This window comes from Mus pahari, chromosome 6 (assembly GCF_900095145.1).
Source record: "Mus pahari chromosome 6, PAHARI_EIJ_v1.1, whole genome shotgun sequence".
Taxonomy (NCBI): Eukaryota; Metazoa; Chordata; class Mammalia; order Rodentia; family Muridae; genus Mus; species Mus pahari.
In genome coordinates, this window is record NC_034595.1 from 40,331,357 (window position 1) to 40,350,687 (window position 19,331).

The 19,331-nt window shown below is 40.4% G+C and overlaps 1 protein-coding gene and 1 pseudogene across 3 annotated transcripts in view; both read left to right on the plus strand.

Annotated features, from left to right (window-relative positions):
- The window catches only part of Focad (focadhesin), a 324,827-nt gene that overhangs the window by 257,283 nt on the left and 48,213 nt on the right, over positions 1–19,331 (plus strand). For all 3 annotated transcript variants that reach the window (XM_029539699.1, XM_029539698.1, XM_021199728.2), the window contains 5 exons: positions 1,192–1,236; positions 7,548–7,656; positions 10,636–10,752; positions 12,983–13,221; positions 17,224–17,313. In XM_029539699.1, the coding sequence (XP_029395559.1) occupies positions 1,192–1,236; positions 7,548–7,656; positions 10,636–10,752; positions 12,983–13,221; positions 17,224–17,313 (600 nt within the window). The remainder of the gene's footprint in view (positions 1–1,191; positions 1,237–7,547; positions 7,657–10,635; positions 10,753–12,982; positions 13,222–17,223; positions 17,314–19,331) is intronic.
- On the plus strand, positions 4,557–4,869 carry LOC110323175 (annotated as a pseudogene).

The following is a 19,331-nucleotide window of genomic DNA, read 5'->3' on the forward strand; positions in this document are numbered from 1 at the left end:
GCCCCTTGGTCTTGCAAACTTTGTATGCTCCAGTACAGTGGAACACCAGGGCCAAGAAGAGTTAGGGGAGGGGAGGGAGGTATAGGGGACTTTGGGGATAGCATTTAAAATGTAAATGAAGTAAATACCTAATAAAAATTGGAAAAAACCTAAAATCCAAATGTAAATTAAAAAAAAGAATTTTAAAAATGTAAATCTGACACAGCGCTGTCTACTGTACCTCAGAATTTCTTTGTTGGAAAAGATGTTATAATCTAAGCATACTTGCCTTCCTACCCACAGGCATAATTATCTTCTTTTTGCTTTGGTATAATTGTACAACCAAAATTTGAAGTTGGATTTTATATATATGTGCAATGATTTCTGTATATAAAATTTGTTTCCAATAAATTGGTATTTTGGTGAACTCTCCTGCAAAGAGGGGAGAGCAGCATCTCTTGGGGCTGGCATAAGAGAGATGCCGTGGGCTGGGTGGCTTCAACCACAGAAGAGCACTCACAGCTCTGCAGTTTGGGAACAAGCATGTCTAGCAAGTCCTCACATCCTATGCATCCTCACGTTGGGGAAGGCATGGGGAAACTTCCTCATGCCTGTTTCTGTGTGGGAACTAAGCCTGTCTGTGAAGGCTCTACCTCCAATCAGTGTCATGTTGGGTATATTCACCATAGGCTCAGAGGAAGGTAGCTTCCTTCAAGGATGTCAAACAAAGGATGTCTGTGCATTCACCACTCCACTGGGATGGCATTGACACAGTACCACCTGTCTGTCCTCTGGGTTACGTTTCCTCTGTACCTATCCCCACTAAGAGAGCCTACAAAATGGAAGACAAAGCTGACTGATATAAAGCTATTACCAATGTCCTTGCCCCAACCCACCTTTGCACATGCACTTTTAAGATCCAGAGGCATTGCTGGAAGTTTTAAAATTAATTTTCTTGCATCAATTCTTTATTTGTGTGTCAGGGCTTATGAGCATGCATGTGCCACAGTGTGCAAGTGGAAGTCAGGGGGAAGCTTGTTCGTTTTCCTTGCACCATGTGGTTCCCAGGGATCAAACATAGGTCATCAGGTGCGTTTATCTGCTGAGCCATATGACCAGCCTTCTGGAAATTCTTATAAACTGATGCATAAGACTGTAGGTGTAGTATGTGGTATCACATAAGCTCATGTCTATTTTCCATCTTTATTACAGGGTCAGAGACATGCTGACAGATGAGATCACCAAGACAGCTGCAAAGTAAGTCGTTTATTCTCCTACCCAGGACAGTAATAAACTTCCTGACGGGTACACGTGCATTCTCCTTCTACAGCATTTCATAACATTAAGAACTATAAAGTGTTTTCTTGGTTATTTTTATAGAAAACCATTGTTACCCCTATTAACTATATTTTTTTGCCACATGCCTTTTTGTGCAAACAGACTGGTACAAATACTAGCTTTTTATCGAAATACTCAACCTGAACCCTTAATAAAATGCCATGTGCTTTGGCTTAAACTTAAAGGATTATAATTTAGTTTGAGGAGGAAAAATGAATTCTTGAGAATGTAAGTTACAGTGGCTCTACAAATAGATTATTAAATCCCAGTTGCAATGCAGCAGGCAAAGTGGGGCCTCCTCTTACATTTCCTGGTTGCCATGGGCTCCAGTGTATCTAAAAATTGGTCTCTAATTAGCAATTACTCTGACCTTGGATAAACCTCCTCAACTCTATGACAAACTTTCAAACAATGAAATCTGTATATACAACACTAATATGAAGATTCAGTAAACGGCAATGCCAGTCATGGCCCTGTGGTGGTTTTAACAAAAATTACTTGAGTATTCCTTCCTCCAGGCTTTTTATTTACCTTAAGCCAAAGCTCACTAAAGAAATTACACCCTAATGAACTTACTTGCTGAAGCAACCTCTTCAGGCTCTTCTGCTAACAAGCTGACTAATTGTTCCTGGCAGCAGAGATGCAGTCGGTTGCTTTCATATCTCCTCTCCACCACCACCTTCTGCCACTGTGTTGCATGGCTCACTTTCTTAGTCTCCAAGTGACACATCCTTGTCCTGGGATTTTATAAGTACTGAAGCCCATATCCTACAGAAGTATCTAAGTGCAATATAATGTATCTTGGTCATATCCTGGGACATTGTGCAGCTAAAAAGATTTGGCATTAGGGACAGCGGAAACAAACAGCCACATAATTGTTGATCTGATCCCATGTTCATTATTACCCCCTCCCCCACTGTTAAAAACTGGTGGTCTTCCTGTTTTCACTGCTGTAATGGACATGGGGAAATATATTTTAACAAAACAGACTGCAGTGCAGAAAGTATACCATAGGAAGGCATGTGCTCTGCTTCATAGGGGAGGGTGGGCTGTCTTGGAAATTTTTCTTTCATAGTTTGTTCTTGTGAGATGGTCTTATGTCCAGTAAAAATAGGACATCTGGAGCAAAAAGCTTGGATGATTAAGAAAGCAGCAAGCTTATGTGCAGGCAAACTGTAATTTTGCTTCTGAAGTCACTTTATATTTCCTGTTATTAAAGCTTATTGCAACATGCCTTTTCTCTATAGATTGGCAAGGTATCATGTTTCGACTAGTACCCAAGGTCAATGTGTTTACATTCTCAGGGGTGTGCAGTAAAACCATTCAAGTTCTTATGGGATTACTACCTTTTTTTTTTTTTTTTCAAATCAAAACCTTAGAAGTGTAAACTGTGGCAGGAAATGAACAAGATCTACAGAAGCTCCAAAAGCTGAATGACCTTCGTAGAGCAGGAGAAATGGCAACCACTTTCTCTTTGCTTCTTTCCAGTGGCTTCCTTCACTGAGGCAGAGCTCTTACTCCTGCATTTTTGACAGCTTACCTTTTTGTACTTGGAGTGTGGCTGCCATGGCTGCCTGAGGCCAGGGCCTGTTTTGTCCACTCACAAGTTAAATGCAGGAAGTTACACTGCAGTCACACAGCTACTGACTTGCTCATTTGAGAGAGCATTTTTGAGAGTCAGGGTTATGACTAAGGAAGAAGCAAAACACGGATAAGCCCGGGTGACTGATGGCAATTTGTTTTCATTGTTATTAATTAAATGGATTTGAACCCAAAGACAAACATCCCCAAATGATTGGGTCACTTTTCTGATGTGTAATGTGATACTTTGTCCCTCAGAAAGCAGCACTGAAGCTCATCCTTCCTTGGGCTTTTTAATTAGGTTAATGACATCAGTTTGTTCCAAAGGACAATTTAATTAAAATGTCAGTGGTGTTGCTTAGATAAAGACCGCACTGATGCTGACATGTTATTATGCAAATTAGTCCCAGCTGTTTGACTGGTAGGGGATAGTTATTTGAGTAACAAGGCGGTGAGGTTTTGCTGCTCAGTTGTAGACGCTTCACCAGTCAGCTCCTCCTCGAATATGTCTTGTTAAGTATGCAGTGTGTACTGTCAACCAAAAGCTGCTGCTATTATAAACACTGAATTTATGAAATTCTTAGGGAAGTGGATGTATCTGGAGGATATCATCCAATCACATAAGAACTCACTTGTTATGCACTTACTGATAAGTGGATATTAGCCCAGAAACCTAGAATATCCAAGATGCAATCTCCTAAACACAAGTAAATCAAAAATAAGGAAGACCAACACGTAGACACTTCATTCCTCCCTAAAATAGGGAATAAAATACCCATGAAAGAAGTGGCAGAGGCAAAGTTTGGAGCTAAGACAAAAGGATGGACCATCCAGAGACTGCCCCACCCAGGGGTCTATCCCATAATCAGCCACCAAACGTAGACACTATTGCATATGCCAGCAAGATCTTGCTGAAAGGATCCTGATATAGTTATCTCTGTGAGGCTATGCCAATGCCTGGCAAATATAGAAGTGGATGCCCACAGTCATCTATAGGATAGAACACAGAGACCCCAATGGAGGAGCTAGAGAAAGTACCCAAGGAACTGAAGGGGTCTGCAACCCTATAGGTGAAACAACAATATGAACTAATCAGTACCCCCTGAGCTCGTGTCTCTAGCTGCATATATAGCAGAAGATGGCCTAGTCAGCCATCGTTGGGAAGAGATGCCCCTTGGTCTTGTAAACTTTATATGCCCCATGCAGGGGAACGCCAGGGCCAAGAAGTGGGAGTGGGTGGGCAGGGGAGCAGTGTTGGGGGAGGGTGTAGGGGACATTTGGGATAGCATTTGAAATGTAAATGAAGAAAATATTTAATAAAATAAGTTTAAAAATGATTTGGAGCACCGTTTTAAAGCCGAGGCAGGATCTAGAGAGATTGCTCAGTGTTTAGGAACACTTGTGGCCATTGGAGAGGACCCAGTTTGGGCTCTCAGCACCCGCTCATGTCAGGCAGCTCACTCCTGACATATCATACATGCCCATGGACATGCATACTTACACACACATAAATTTAAAAATCAAAATAAGTCTTTAAAAAGGAATAGGCTAGGTCTGCCTAGAAGAGCTTTGCATTATGGGAGCTCCTTCCTTTCTTGATCCCTGGCCATATTGGCAGCTAATCTTGGTTCCTTCCTAAGGCAGGAAGATGATGGTCTTTGGAGTCGATCAACTCTAGGATCCAGCTTGTTAAGAAAAGTGGAAAGTATGTTCTGGGGTACAAACAGACTTAAGATGATCAGACAAGGCAAAGCAAAGTTGGTTATCCTCGCCAACAACTGCCCTGCTTTGAGGAAAGCTAAAATAGAATACTGTGCCATGTTGGCTAAAACTGGTGTCCACTACAGTGGCAATAACATAGAATTGGGTACAGCGTGTAGAAAATACAGTAGAGTATGTACACTAGCTATCATTGACCCAGGTGATTCTGATATTATTAGAAGCATGCCTGAACAGACTGGTAAGAAGTAAACAAAGGTTTCCTTTAATAAAACTTTGCCAGAGCTCCTTTTGAAAAAAAAAAGAAAGAGAGAAAGAGAGAAAGAAAGAAAGAAAGAAAGAAAGAAAGAAAGAAAGAAAGAAAGAAAGAAAGAAAGAAAGAAAGAGGCTAAATTCTGCTATGTAACTTGCATGCTATAAAGGTACTTTTTGTGTCATCTTGTATAAGATGCTTGTTTAATGAGAACTGTGTGGTAAGAAGACTGAGGACTTAATCTTCAGATTACTGAGAATTTTAAACAGCCTACCTGCCTCTCCTACACCTTTTTTTTTTCTTCTCTTCCTCTTCCTCCTCTTCCTCAATCTGTCCTCAGAGATAAATAGCCATTTTTAAGCAGGAAAGCCTCAGGACATTGATAATTGAAAGAGAAATGATATAGCCTGACTGACTACTCCTCATCCAAAATGCTTGGTATTAAAAATAGTTCAAATTTTGGCATTTTTCAAATCTGGGAATACTGGTATGATTTTAATCTGAAAACTCAGAATGCTAGAAAACCTAAAAAGTTTTAAACATGGTTACTCAACCTGTATTAGAAGCAAACGATTTAGTTTTGCTTTTGTTAAATGATTTTTATGGCCCAAGTCCTAGCTTGCTTCATGCTAGTTTATTACTAGTTAAAAAGTACTCTGTAATCTGTAACCTCAGGAGGAGCCATTTCTTCAGACCTCACGGGGTAGGGGGGCGGAGCTTCACTGAGCTGAACTACTCAGGGTGGGAGGGGGAGATGCAAAAAGGGTCAGGTGACTAGTAAATGAAAAGACTTAATAAAGGCACATCCATAAAACCTACAAGATCACGTGCTCACGGGAACCTTTTAGCCCCTGTTTAGTAGTGGGCAGACTGGTCAGGAGGCATGGACATACTAGGTACTAGGTTCGAATGAAGACCTAGTGTAAAGATCACTCTCATCCTCTGGGCTTGTTCTAACACTACTGTGTACAGCAAGTGCACACAGTAAACTCAGGCTCAGGTCTCACTGCAGGGCTTTGGGAATCGTTTCTGTGGAGCATTATTGGGATGCAATTATAAGCATCCCACAGTGGCATCTTCATATGGGGAAGTTCTGCAGACAGCAATTCATCATTGTCTCATTCAGAGCTTTCTTTCATAAGATCAGCCTGGGACTATGGAATAGTACCAAGCATACACTTTTACATGCTAAGTATGTATGAAAATTAGGTGATGTTTATGATGCCAAATTATGAAGTAAAAAATGAATTTGTATTAATATTAGAAAATTATCATTTAAATTATGTTACCGGACAACTTTTAAACCCAGTGGTCTAAAACCAGTTCTTTTTTTCCCCCCTCCTATCTTACATGAAATCACCAAGTCATATTACAAAGTAGCTCTAAGGTTTCTGGCTTTGATACAGCGAGATAAGAGAGAATGAGAGTCATGGCTCTCAAAGGCTGCCACATGTTACATGGGAGTAAAGGACAGTTGTGACCTGGTTTGGGGGAGCTGGTTCCACACACCGATGTTTCAAGAGATGCAGTTGCATTTTGTTGGGTCCTTTCACATATTCTGTTTTAGGGATAAATCAATGTATTTAAATTGGCTAAAAACAACATAGAAGAATATACATTGGGAGATGCTCTGTCAAAGCATGGAGTTCTTAGTAATAGAAGGGTTCTTAGTAATAGAAGCCTGAATTTCTAAGTTGTACAAGGGTCATAATGACCATGGTGAATAGAGCTTAAAAAACAGCCCTAGTGTCAACACAGATATAATGGCCTCTAGGGATTAACAGACCTGCACTTTTAAAAGGATTTATCTCATTTTATTTTATTTTATTTTACTTATTTTCGGAACAGGGATCACCAAGTGTCCCTGCCTATTTTGGAACTCACTATGTAGACCATGATGACCTTGAATTACTGAGGTCTCCCTTCATTTGCCTCCTGAGTCCTGGGATTAAAGGTGTGCACCACCACACCTGGCTAATTATTTTTATTTTGTATGTACGAGTGTTTTGTCTGCATATGTCTGTGTGTTATGTGAATGCCTGGTGCCAGTGGGGTTTAGAAGGGTGTCAGATTCCTGGATGGTTGTGAGCTACTGTCTCAGTTACGGTTTCTGTTGCTGTGAAGAGACACCATAACCACGGCAATTCTTATAAAGGAAAACATTTAATTGAGGCTGACTTACAGGTTTAGAGGTTTCGTCCATCACTCTCATAGCAGCAAGCATGTTGCCACACAGGCAGATGTGGTGTTGGAGAGTGGCTGAGAATTTTATGTCCACATAAGAAGGCAGCAGGCAGAGAGAGTGGCACTGGGCCTGTCTTGAGCTTCTGAAACCTGAAAGCCTCCACTCCCTGCTTGTGTGGGAACCCCCTGATACACTTCTTTAACAAGGCCACTTTTCCAATATTGCCAGTCCCTATGAATCTGTGGGGGCCATTTCCATTCAGAACACCAGAGCCACCATGTGGGTCCTGGGAACTAAACACAGGTCTTGTGAAAGAGTAAGTGCTTTAACCACTGAACTATCTTTCTAGCCCTCCATACCCACATCTTCCTTCTTGTTTTATCTGGCTTTGTGCTGGAGCAGAGGTGCTTCTCTACCTTGTCTGCTCTCCCATGATAATGCCTCTCTCTTGGTCTTCTAAGTCCTCCCTTGGAATCTTTTCTTTTAACACAGAGAGAGCCCGGTGGTCAAAGGCAATGCCCTGTTGGCCCTAAGCAGCCTAGCCGTCGTGGTGTCCAAGCATGAAGCCAGCCTTTGCTCAGACTCCGATGGTGTCCTAGAGGTGAGTTGGGAGGACTTAGGGCGTGTGGGTTTTGGTTACATCCCTTTAGTCGGTATTTAGTAGCCTGCACCTAGGTTTGCAAGGTTAAATTCTGTGACTGCATCATCAGACTCTGCTCCTTGGTGAGCCCTTATTGTGAGCCTTCCTCTCTTCCTGACTTGAAGCTATGTTTTCCTCACTGTAGTTAAGTGGCCATTTCCCTTTGAAGGTGACAATTTTATGAAACAAGGGCTGTCTTTTTGTGATTACATCTCTAGTAAACAATCTTAGAAGGTTAACCAGGCTTAGTGAAAGTGAACAATACTGTCAAACAATGATAAATAAGCTGTGTTTGCACACTGAAAAACTTATACTTTGCATTTTAATTGTAGATGTCAATGATAAAGTGCCTATTCATTCTTGCAAGGCATTTATTTCTTAATTAAACATCGTACAGGCTGGCCAATATTCATTTCCAATGTAGTTTTTCAGATAACTCATATCTGTCAAAATAAAAAGATGTGGATTTGTTCTTGTTTTAAGTTCTTTTGTCTGTTAGCTATCATTAGCCAGATGTGATGTGGCCTGAGTAGTTAAAGAAACATAACAAAACATAGGCTTCTGAATAACAGAGTCCTATATTTAAATTTCATTACTTTGACTTATTAGTTACACAGCCTATGTGTAGTGATTTCCATGTTTGGAAGCTGTTTCCCCATCTATAATATGGAATGGCAGTACTTCCCGGATAATAGTATTATAAAAATTGAATGAATGCGCTCATGTGTGTGCAGGTATGCACGCGTGCGCGCACACACACACACACACACACACACACACAGAGAGAGAGAGAGAGAGAGAGAGAGAGAGAGAGAGAGAGAGAGAGAATCTCACAATAGCAGGTAAATGGTAAGCTCTCAATAACAATAGCCATCATTAACAGTACTGCCTCTGTCCTAGAGGAGTGTTCCATGAGCCATTTGTACTCCCTTTGTTCTGTCTTCATTGGGTTTGTTTGGGTTTTAAAGGTCTCCTTATATGGCCCAGGCTGCCTCCAGCTCAGTTTCATCTTATAGCTGTTATTCCCATACCTGACTCCTTTCATGGTACTTTTTTGGATGGAAAGAAATTTGTCTCCCAATCACTTTTTAAAAAGGACTGAAAGTGCATGGACTTTGGAAATTCTTAGAATTGGAGACAAAGTTTAAAGGTTAGGTTTGGGCAGGAAAAAGGGAACCTCTGACAGAGTGCTCATGAAATATCTTAGCAGAGCATCCCCACGTGGGACAGTCTTTGTCTTGCTTGTATCCACCATTTACAATTTAGATCCACAGGGTCCTATTCCCATTCCATGGGCAGACTATGAACACAGCTTCATCTGAGGATTTAGTTAATCCCAAATAATGAAGAAGAGAGAATTATCCAAAAGGTGTTATCGAAGTAGGTAATTTGGGAACAGCCCTGTGAGCCAAGACAACTACCCTTGAAGGGAAAAATGTGTCTACCTGTAGGGCACCACCCAGTGCCTTCTCTCCTGTGGGTAATTTTGGTGAGACACATCCTGGTAGAAGGAAAAATAAGCATGGTCTGTTGAAACCACTACGGGACCAAAGCCAGTGAGGAGGAGCTATCCTTGAAGTCGGGATGCAAATGCCTTCTGTGGCCTAAGTGCAAGTCTTCCAAAGTTATATTAACAGGCTTAGGATCTACTTTACCCCTGCCCCTGGGAGCAGCCCCTCCCTCTACCTAAACCTAACACCTCCTCAATGAACATTAGGCTCTTAAGCAGTCAGCTCTTTGCTTAGGCCTGCTCTAATTTTTCTGCTTCTCACTTAGTAAATCTGTATACTTTCACTGTTACTCTGTGTCTTGCCTAATTTGTTGTTGAAAACAACCTGGATATCACATCCAGTGACACTGTCACCAATGAGCAGGAGAATCAGTATTGTGAGACAAGAGCTACAAATGTACATGTAGAGAAGGGAATGAATGGTAAAAATGTAATTACTTAACGCTCAAATATTTAACACTGAACCCAGAATTTTGTTTTTATAATGACAAAGATAAAGAAATGCTTCATTTCATTCAAAGAGCACGTTATCAAAGGCTACCTACTAACTAGATCTATAATCCCAAAAGTTCATGCACTTTATAGGATCCCTTTTCTTGGGGGATAATTATGGTGAATTGCCAGTTGTGAAGTTAATTTGCCCCATAACTGGAGGTATAGCTCAAAGTTGAAGTTGTAGATTCTCATAGGCTTTATCCCCTACTTCCATTCTTATCAGACTGAGAAGCCGTACAGGCTAAGAATGGAGCTTTGCTTTCATCTTTATTGACCTTGCCTTCGGCCTTTTATCAATACAAAGTCCAGATCTCATTATTTGATTAAAGTTGAACAGGTGTGACCAATAACAAAAGATCTTAAGATGAATGTTTCTGACCCTATGGCCACGGGTGACTTTTATAACCAAATCTTTTTTTTTTTTTTTTTTTTTTGTGAATAGAGTTTTTTGTAATTTATTAGTTAGGTGAATGGTCATATAACTGATGGATGGTCATATGTAATAGTGAACAGAAATTCTAGAGACATTGGTCAAACTGTTACAGGCTAATTGGCCACTTTGTGAAATGGTAAACCATAACGTTTGGAAATGTTAAACTTCTTTTTTGCACATCTCTCATGTATGTCATTTTTATTACAATTCACTGGGCAGAGGAAACCTGAGTACACTCTGCTGTGGCCTCTGTCTTCCCACTTCTGATAATCACTGAATAAAATGTAATTGTACTCTTGTCGGGAGCAGGCAAGGACACACCTTTGTCAACTCTATTCACTTCATGTGCTCCAAGCAGATAAAGTGTACTTCGTGAGGATAGCATTTCATTATTTAACAACAAAGAAAAGGCTGTAAAGTTTAGATGCCAAAATATAGTTTAGATTTGTTTTTTTTGTTTTGTTTTGTTTTGCTATCATTTCACATCGTTCCTCATCTACAGGTCCAACCTAATTTCCTTCCAGTGAAAGAGTGGGTTTCCATGGTGCTTAATACTCTCCTGGTCATTGTGGATAGCCATTACCACCCCAGTGGACAACTCTTCACCTGCTTTTATCATGTAAGTGCAAGAACTATAGATGACCAGAATAACAAGGGCTGACCAGCCTGACATCCACTGCTCACATGGAAACTTCTGACTATAGGTTTGAAGGTGTGTGTGTGTGTAGAAAGTAGAAAGACTGATGTGTAGGCTACAGGTTTGATTGAGTTGGTTTACGATGTGCGCCACATACCAGCAATATAAAAGCTCTAGAATTTTTTCTGATGTATAGTCAGGGTCAAGGGCTACATTTGTAGGATAAGTGACTCTTGGAATACATTTGGTCTTTTTTTGTCATTATTTATAAAATCCTCTGTAATGAATGCCTCATACCACGTCTTAGATTTGTGACTATAGACTTGGCAGTTCACATTGTCATTCTTGTTTTCTGTGTTTATTAAATAAAAGTAAAAATCCTCTGCTGTGCCTTTCTGACTCAAAGACTGTGGAGGTGAAATTAAGTTATGTGAAAGTGTTACATTTTCAAAACAGTAAAATCTTTGTAAATACCAAGTAATCCTGTTGGTCACATGAAAAATTACTGCCACCCATATCTCTCTCTGTTTCATGATGACTGAAGCAATGTGAAATGCACATCTTGTTGCAGTCTAATGCTTCCTTTGGGGTTGTGGAATTACTTTAGTCCTGCAACAATGTATAATTATTTTGGTTTTGTCTTATCAGTATCCATTGCTTAGGAAATAAGAGAGATTACAGGCCAGTCAGCCAGGCTGCTGGGGATGAAGTTGTTTAAAGGAAAACGTAGCACAGATCCCCAACTGTTGTGAAGATTATGGTTTTAGTCCAAGTTCATTGCCCACGGTCTTCTCTGTAAATACTCTTGTTTCTTTTCACTCTGACCTTGGGAGAACCAGGTAGGTATTGATCTGGGGCCTAGGGTCCAATGCTAGATTTTAACTACAGATTCGGACCAAAAAAAAAAAAAAAAAAAAAGGTAATGGAAAACTAAATTTGAATTTAGGTTTTGTTCAGAGAAAGAATCCTCCAGAAAAGGAACAATTTGCTTGAATTGTTTTGAAGTATACAGAGTAACTGTGCGGGTCAGACACCAGAACAGGCACTACATGAGAAGCCTAGGCATTCTGCATAATCCTTATGAACCAGTAAGACAAACTCTTTATTGGCCAGTTCAGAATTACTGCTTACCTCTTTAATTCTTTTTACATTATTGCATATTTTAAGGACATATTTCAAAAGTCACTTCCTTTATTTTCTGTGTCATATGTATATGAGTTCATTTAAGAAACATTGCCATTTGGAAATGTTATATTAGTATTCAGTATGATGTCCTACATGCTTGATTTTCATCCTTAAAGTCCTAAAACTTAGGGAGATACAGGGATACAGAATTAAAATACATCGTGCGGTGCTTTGACTGCTGGGAATGAAGGCCGCTTTCATGGCATGTCTGAAAATCCAAACTGGATAGCACTGAGGGTGGTAGAGAGGCTTTCTTCCCTACTTGAGACACATTTATGAAATGTGTAGCATGTGTGGTAGAGGGCTCTAATGTGGGACTCTTACAGATCCTGTTCATGTTCAGCTCTCTGTCATTTTATTAAGGCTGTTATTCATTTTTCTTTCCATAATTGCATATCAGAAGGCACATGTAGAGCCCCCAGTTTCCTTTTGAATAGCTGGTTATTGCTTTGTAACCAGAAGATTTAGAATTTCAACTTTCCTCTTAATTAAAAGGAATTAACCCCCTGTAGAAAATAATCCATCTATTGGGTTGTGTTCCCACAAAAAAAAAAACCCATTTGGGAGATGTGCCAATAGATCCTTGTGCTGAACTTCCACCTGCTCCTCTGTAGAAAACTTAACTCTTATCCACATCCCTTTCCCTTTTCTTTTCTGGACGAGTCCTAGCTTTCTGGACAATTGTAATATGGCATCTCTATGTTCAGATAGCTTCCCATTTGGCTTTCCTGTTATATGCATGCAGGCTTTTAAAAACACTGAAACTGAATTTATATAGTGAGAAAATCCACAACCTCGAAACATGGGCACTTAGAATTCCATCTTTGACATTTCAGAGCACGTTACTGGTTACTCGGTAGTAGATGGGCACATTGACTGAAAGCTGGGTGTGCACAAACACAGTGAGAGTCTCCTTAATGTGCAGGTGTAGGAGAAGCTTATATTGCCACAGCACCCATGTGATAGATGTGCACCCTTTGTGTTTTAAGCAAGAGGCTAACCCGATTTCTTTCTTTGCTTGCCCTAGAAGTCCTATTCTGGTGAGAATACGGCAAGTGCTATTGCGCGCTCTGCTGCCGCCACGGCTTTGTCTCTCCTAGTGCCAGTTTTCATTATCTCATGCAAAGAGAAGGTTGAGGAAATCCTGAACATGCTGACTGCCAGGTTACCTGGGAAACCAAGTGCTGATGAATCTCAGGCCGTGCAAATCCACATGGGCCTTGCGTTGGGGATGTTTCTCTCTCGCTTGTGTGAAGAGAAACTCAGGTACAGTTGATTGAAGTATTGCTATGTTTCCTCTTTGTGATTTAGGTGATGGAATATATAGATATAGGTACACACACACACACACACACACACACACACACTCATACATACACACATACATGCAGGCACCTAAACATTGCATCTGAGCAGTATATGCTTGCTTATCTTTTTGAAATGGTTGAATTGATTGTTTATTTTCATATATGGGTGAATTTGGCTGCCTAAAAGATTACATGGATATTAGTATTCTTTAAGGGTCATTATTCAAGTGACTGGTTACTTGACAACCATCTCAGGCTGAGATAGTAGTACAAATGTATAATTAACAGGCATGAACACCAGTCTTAGAGAAACTTCCCCCTCCCCCCTCATTGTTGCTCCTTTATTGACATCTCCATAAACTGGGAAGAAACAACTGGGGAGTCCCATGTAGCAAAGAGGTGCTGGGAGTCACCGAATCACTCGAGAACAGCATGTACTCAGCTTTAACATGCTGCTTTTGTTCTATGCCCTGGCTTCAGTTAGTAATCTTTAAAGAGTCCTAATCTGTGCATATTATGCTGGGCGCTTTATTCGGTTTGATTGCTCATTTTTCGGCTGCTAAGCATTATCAGTGAATGGCGCAAATGGAATATGAAAGACCCAGGTGGAAAATTCCATTAAATGGGCAAGTTTTCCTACACATCAATGAAACTATCTTAGCTTTGTTAATAATTTGTCTTTTCCCTGTATTTTATATTAAACCTTAGAATTTTATGTATCCAGGTTGTTCGTAGTTCAGTCTGACATGAATATATGTTTACTGTGAATATTGATGGTAGTGACTTGGACTTTAGCCGCTTCCTCCTACACTGGAAATAGGATATAGGGAGAAACATCTAGCTATGATGTTAGATGTATTACACTTACTAGTTGGTAGCATTTAGTGGTCCCAAAGCAAACGCTGTGTTGTGGATAAAATGAATGATGTTACACAGATCTAAAGTGCTCAATTTAAGTGTTTGTAATTTGCTTACCTTGAACAAACACTATTGTGTTTTGGGAGAGATTACTATTGCTCTTGGGAATGGTATATATCAAGAGGACATCTTTAGCTTCTGGAAGCATCTGTCAGACAAGTGGAGTGACTGGCATAGTATCTGCAAATGAAAATGAGACATGCCCAGAATATTCATGGAGGCCCAGCTCTAGATGTGAACAAAGAATATGCCCCTTGCATGGGAATCAACGCCTCCCTTCCTCCCGTGTCTGATAGAACATAAAGTGTTTTGTAACAGCTTAAGGCTTCAAAGTGATTTTCCCCTTTGCTGCTGTGCAACAACTGGTGCTTTCCTCACCATCTGTGTTGGGGCTCTTCCTCAGTTTCCTTTCAAGCCGTATGTTTTTACATCTAAAACTGAGCCCTTGGCAGTTCAGTTGTAGGCGACTCGCTTCATCCCATCCCGGCTGGGCTCACTTCTTCATTAACTTGGGATAAGGTGATGCACTGGATTTATGATGATCAGGTTTGCACTGGGGTTTGACTTAATCATCCTTCCCTGGTTTCCTCCCACCCCTCTCTCTCTTACTTGAATTTGTACCTGCAAGGAATCCTGGGCAAGGACACAGGTAGCTCATCTGTGGCTGAGTTACTGAGAACACTGGTAGACTGGTTTGTTTCATTGTTTTTTAAGACAGAGTCATTCTATGCAGCCCTGGCTGTCCTAGAACTGGGTGTGCAGACCAGGCTGGTCTCAAAGTCATGAGTACTGGGATTAAAAGCATGTACCACCATGCCTGGCCCCAAGTACCTACAGACGTTAACTTTACCTAATAACACTATTCTTTTCTTGGGACCTGTGTTTTGATAGTATGGTCACCAACACATAGGAATCCCTGATTCCTACTTGCCCATTTCTTTTAGAGCAGAGAAATCAGAACTATTTCATTGCAATATTACCAGATGTTATAGTTTTTCAGACTTGTCTTTTTGTTGTTGCTGCTTTTTTTTTTCCCCCTAACATAAAAGTTAGGGGCTGTAGAACTGACTCAGAGGTTAGGAGTGCTTGCTGCTTTTCCAAACAACCTGACTTTGGCACCTAGTACCTTGTTGGGTGGCTCAGTGTAACTGTAACTGTAGCTCCAGGGGCTCTAATACGCTCTTCTAGCATCTAAGGGCATCCACACTCATATGCACACACCCCTGCACAGGCGCCAAGCACAGACAGAAAACGTAAAGTAAAATGAATCTTAAAAATATAATCAAGCATAGGGGCTGGAGATATAGCTCAGTGGTTAAGAGCCCTGGCTGCACTTTCAAAGGGCTGGAGTTTGATTCCCAGCACCCTCATAGCAGCTCACAAGCATCTGTAAATCCAGTCCCAGAGGATCCTATTCCCTTTTCTGGCTTCCTTGGACGCTAGGCACGCACATGGTGCACAAACAGACATTCAGGCAAAATACTTACAAGTAATATAAATAATATAAAATAAAGGTAAGTACCAAGAGAGCTATTGGCTTGAGATGGGTGTGTGAAGTACTCCTTAAGAGAACAGATGTCAGCACTGCATTGTTCTCAGACTACATTCTACCTCCTAGAAGAGACTCATCACAGTGAATCTGACTTAGGATTTTCCTGAATTTGAATTCCTAGCTAGGGTTATTCAGGAAGGTTCATTACACGAAGCTCCTTGCCTCTTGTCATAGTAACCTGTAGAAGATGTGCATATGATTTCAATATGAGAATATTTAATTATACTTTATTCCTGAGAATAATTCTAAAGGAACTTATTTATTTAATGCCCCTCTTAAACCCTGTGTGTGTGTGTGCGCGTGTGCGTGTGCGTGTGCGTGCGTGTGTGTGTGTGTGTGTGTGTGTGTGTGTGTGTGTGTATCTCATCTGCCTGTCTTTCTGTCTGTCCACCAGGGCTTCTCTCATGCCACAGTATAATCCATGTTTACAAGCACTGCTGTAATCTTGGTTTGGAAGCTATAAAGTGTTCTCTGGCTGCTTGATATTCTTGGGCTACATTTCACCCTGTATGATCTGAGGATGAAGAGAAGGGGAGCCCTGGGTAATGCAGTGTGAGTGGGGAAGCCCACTGCTTTGTCTGAGGAAAGAGCCAGAGAGTGCCCATCTGTTTCTTTTACTATCCAGTCTTAATTCTCACTAAGACAATTATAAAAACCAATTGTTATATAGAAGCACAAAAATGTGGGGCTAGGAAATTTCCCCCCTTAAAAACTATATAATTAAAGGAATAAGACTACCAGGCAACCTGTACCACTGAGACATGGAGTCACAAGCTGCATTCCTCTCAAAAGAGAAATTTGGATTGAATAACAACTTTATCAATGGTTTTTTTTTTTATTCAATTTGCTCCAAAAGCATCTCTTACATTCTTAGAAATATTTGAAATTGTGTTCTTCAGTGATTTCAGATTTAAATACACAGAGAGAATTCAAAGGAAGCTTTAGGACTTATTATTTGTAATTGGTTACATCCTTTGGAACTTGATTACTGAATAATTTTCACAGTTACTGTGTCTACAGAACGAGCATGTGTGAGTCACCCTTATTGTTACTACATTTCTTTTACATATAAAGGGATGCTGAAATTTCCAGTATATAGTGACAGAAAAAGACTTATTTGAAGAACTTTGACTTTTAAATTAACATGTATCTATCTGTATATATGTTAACATGTGTGTGGCCTGCATGCCATGGTGCACATGTGGAGATTGGAGAATAATTTTCAGGAATCATTTGTCTCTGTTCATTATGTTGGTTCTGGGGATCAAACATAGATCATCAGGCTCACTGAATGTGTTAGACAAGCCATCTCTCTGGACCAGAATGCAGTTCCTTTGTCTTGTGATACTGGGGATCAAATCCAGAGTCTTATACATACTGTAGAAGCACTCTGCCATTGATCCTCACACTCCCAGGTATTCCATGAACTTGGAACATGAACTTGAACTTGAGTGATTACTAGTAATCCATTGTCCCTGTCTCCTTATCTAGTGACATGTCTGGACGACAGATGAACCTTCTTCTAATGAAGTCTTTGGATGCCCTGGAAAGCTGCTGTTTTGACCCCAGTCTTGAATACAAGTATGTTGTTACGCTCGTAACTGATGCTTGATGTTTGCCTGATGCTTGCAGCAAGCCTTCGAGGCTGTGGTGAAGTGTTTGCAGGATCTGATCTTAATTAAGCTCAGTTGCAGAGAGTGTTCAGTTGTAATTGTAAATAATCTTACATCAAAACTGCTTTGTTCCTAAACCCTGCTATCAGTGGACAGTTCACTAAGTGCAGAACAGTGTGTGCCATTTTGTAGCTCAATCCTCTTGTCACCAAGACTTCTGTCTTGCTTTGGACCTGCTGACCAGAATGCCTCACTTAACCTTGCTTCAAGATTAACTGAAATGATTTGAATAGGAGTGGGCAAAGAGAGCCTTTGATGATTTGAATGTCCCTATAAAACCATTGTCTGGAGCATCAAATGGAAACAGCCATTTATTATATCAGAGGTTCACAATCGTTTTAATAGTTATGGGTCTTCCACCAACCCCCATTTGGTCCTCATGCTTTGTAAAGATTTTTTTTAATGAAACATCTTAAATTCTGTGGTTTCATTCTAATATTGAAAGATAACAAAGTGAAAATAACCATAGAAGAAGAATAATATAAAAACTGATATACATTTAATCTCTAATCTTAGAGTTGTATGGCTGAATTATATGGTTTTGTTAGGTTTTTTGGAATATTATCAACAATAGCTTGCACCTTATTTTACCTCTATGTTTTGGAATCTCAGGTTTGAATACTCTGGGGTCCATTGTTTCTAGGAAACACAATGGATTAGAACTAGCAGTTTACCCTTTTCTGTTATCCATAGATAGCATCTAGTTTGTTGGGCTCAGACTAAGGAAGAACAGATAAAGTACTGACGTAGCCATACAAAGGGAAGCTTATGGAGGATTTTATCATAAATACAGTTGGTCTCTGTAGTAGGTGGACTGATGAGATCTTTATATGCAGAATCAGACTGAATAGAGACCTGACAGCTCCTCAAGAGATCCTCAGGGATCCTGTAACTTCTTTAGAGTACAGTCTGAATACAGGAAGGGAGTTTGAGGTTGAAGTCTTCTTAATGTAGAAAATGACTAAAGAGAGGAATAGGGCTTGCAGTTATTGTTCAAATCATATCATTGAGATTTCGAGTCTAATATTTGCATTGCTATTGCCTTGTTAGCCAACAAGTAGGAATCCCGCATCAGACCTTTCCTTTCTTCCTGTCCATTTTCCCCAGATACTCCCCATAGCCATAGCTCCAGATGTTAGAAAGATATGGAAACGCTTGCCATTCAAACACTGCAAGGTGTTCACAGACTGGGACTGTAGAGATCAGCTCACATACAGTTTCCATCCATCTCTGTGGTATAGGTGTTTATGTCTTAAAGGCATCACATGTCTAAGTGTATCTAACCTTAAATTTTATTTTCATGATTGATAAGATCCTTATTTCCTCATTCTTTTCCTCCCAATTTTCATCTTTGTAGTAAAGAGCAGTATTTAAGAGTGGGCCTGGACAGGGAATGTTGAACAGGATCGTGTGAAACACCTCCTCACTGGGAAGAGGTGCTTGTGCATTAGAGCCCAGTTAAAGGTCCAAGCTTCCAAGCAGGCTTCCCCTTCCCATCCACACTTCAGCATTCCTACTATTAGTGGAGCTCAGTATTCCCTCACTCCATCCATCAGTGACCTGAGTTGTCAGCCTTGGGCGACGTTCTTTCTCAAGTCGCACTTGTCCCCCAACTATGTTTTCACGTGTGCACTTTGTGTACTTAAGTCCTGATCACACCCAGGAGAGAGCTCGAAGCCGGACTCTTCATCAGTGTGTGGATAAAGAGAGCTAGTCTCTGAGCTTTTGCCTCATCAGTGGCAGAATTAAGAAATGGGCCTAGGACATCTGAATTCAAAACCATTTTTATTTTGTCTTGTGTACTACAGTGTGAAGAACACAGTTCAGTGGGAAGAAAGCATTTCATACTTGGCAATATGGCAGCATTATTATTGTCATCATCGTTATTGACATTCAATTGTTCCCACTAATTAAAAAAAAAAAAAA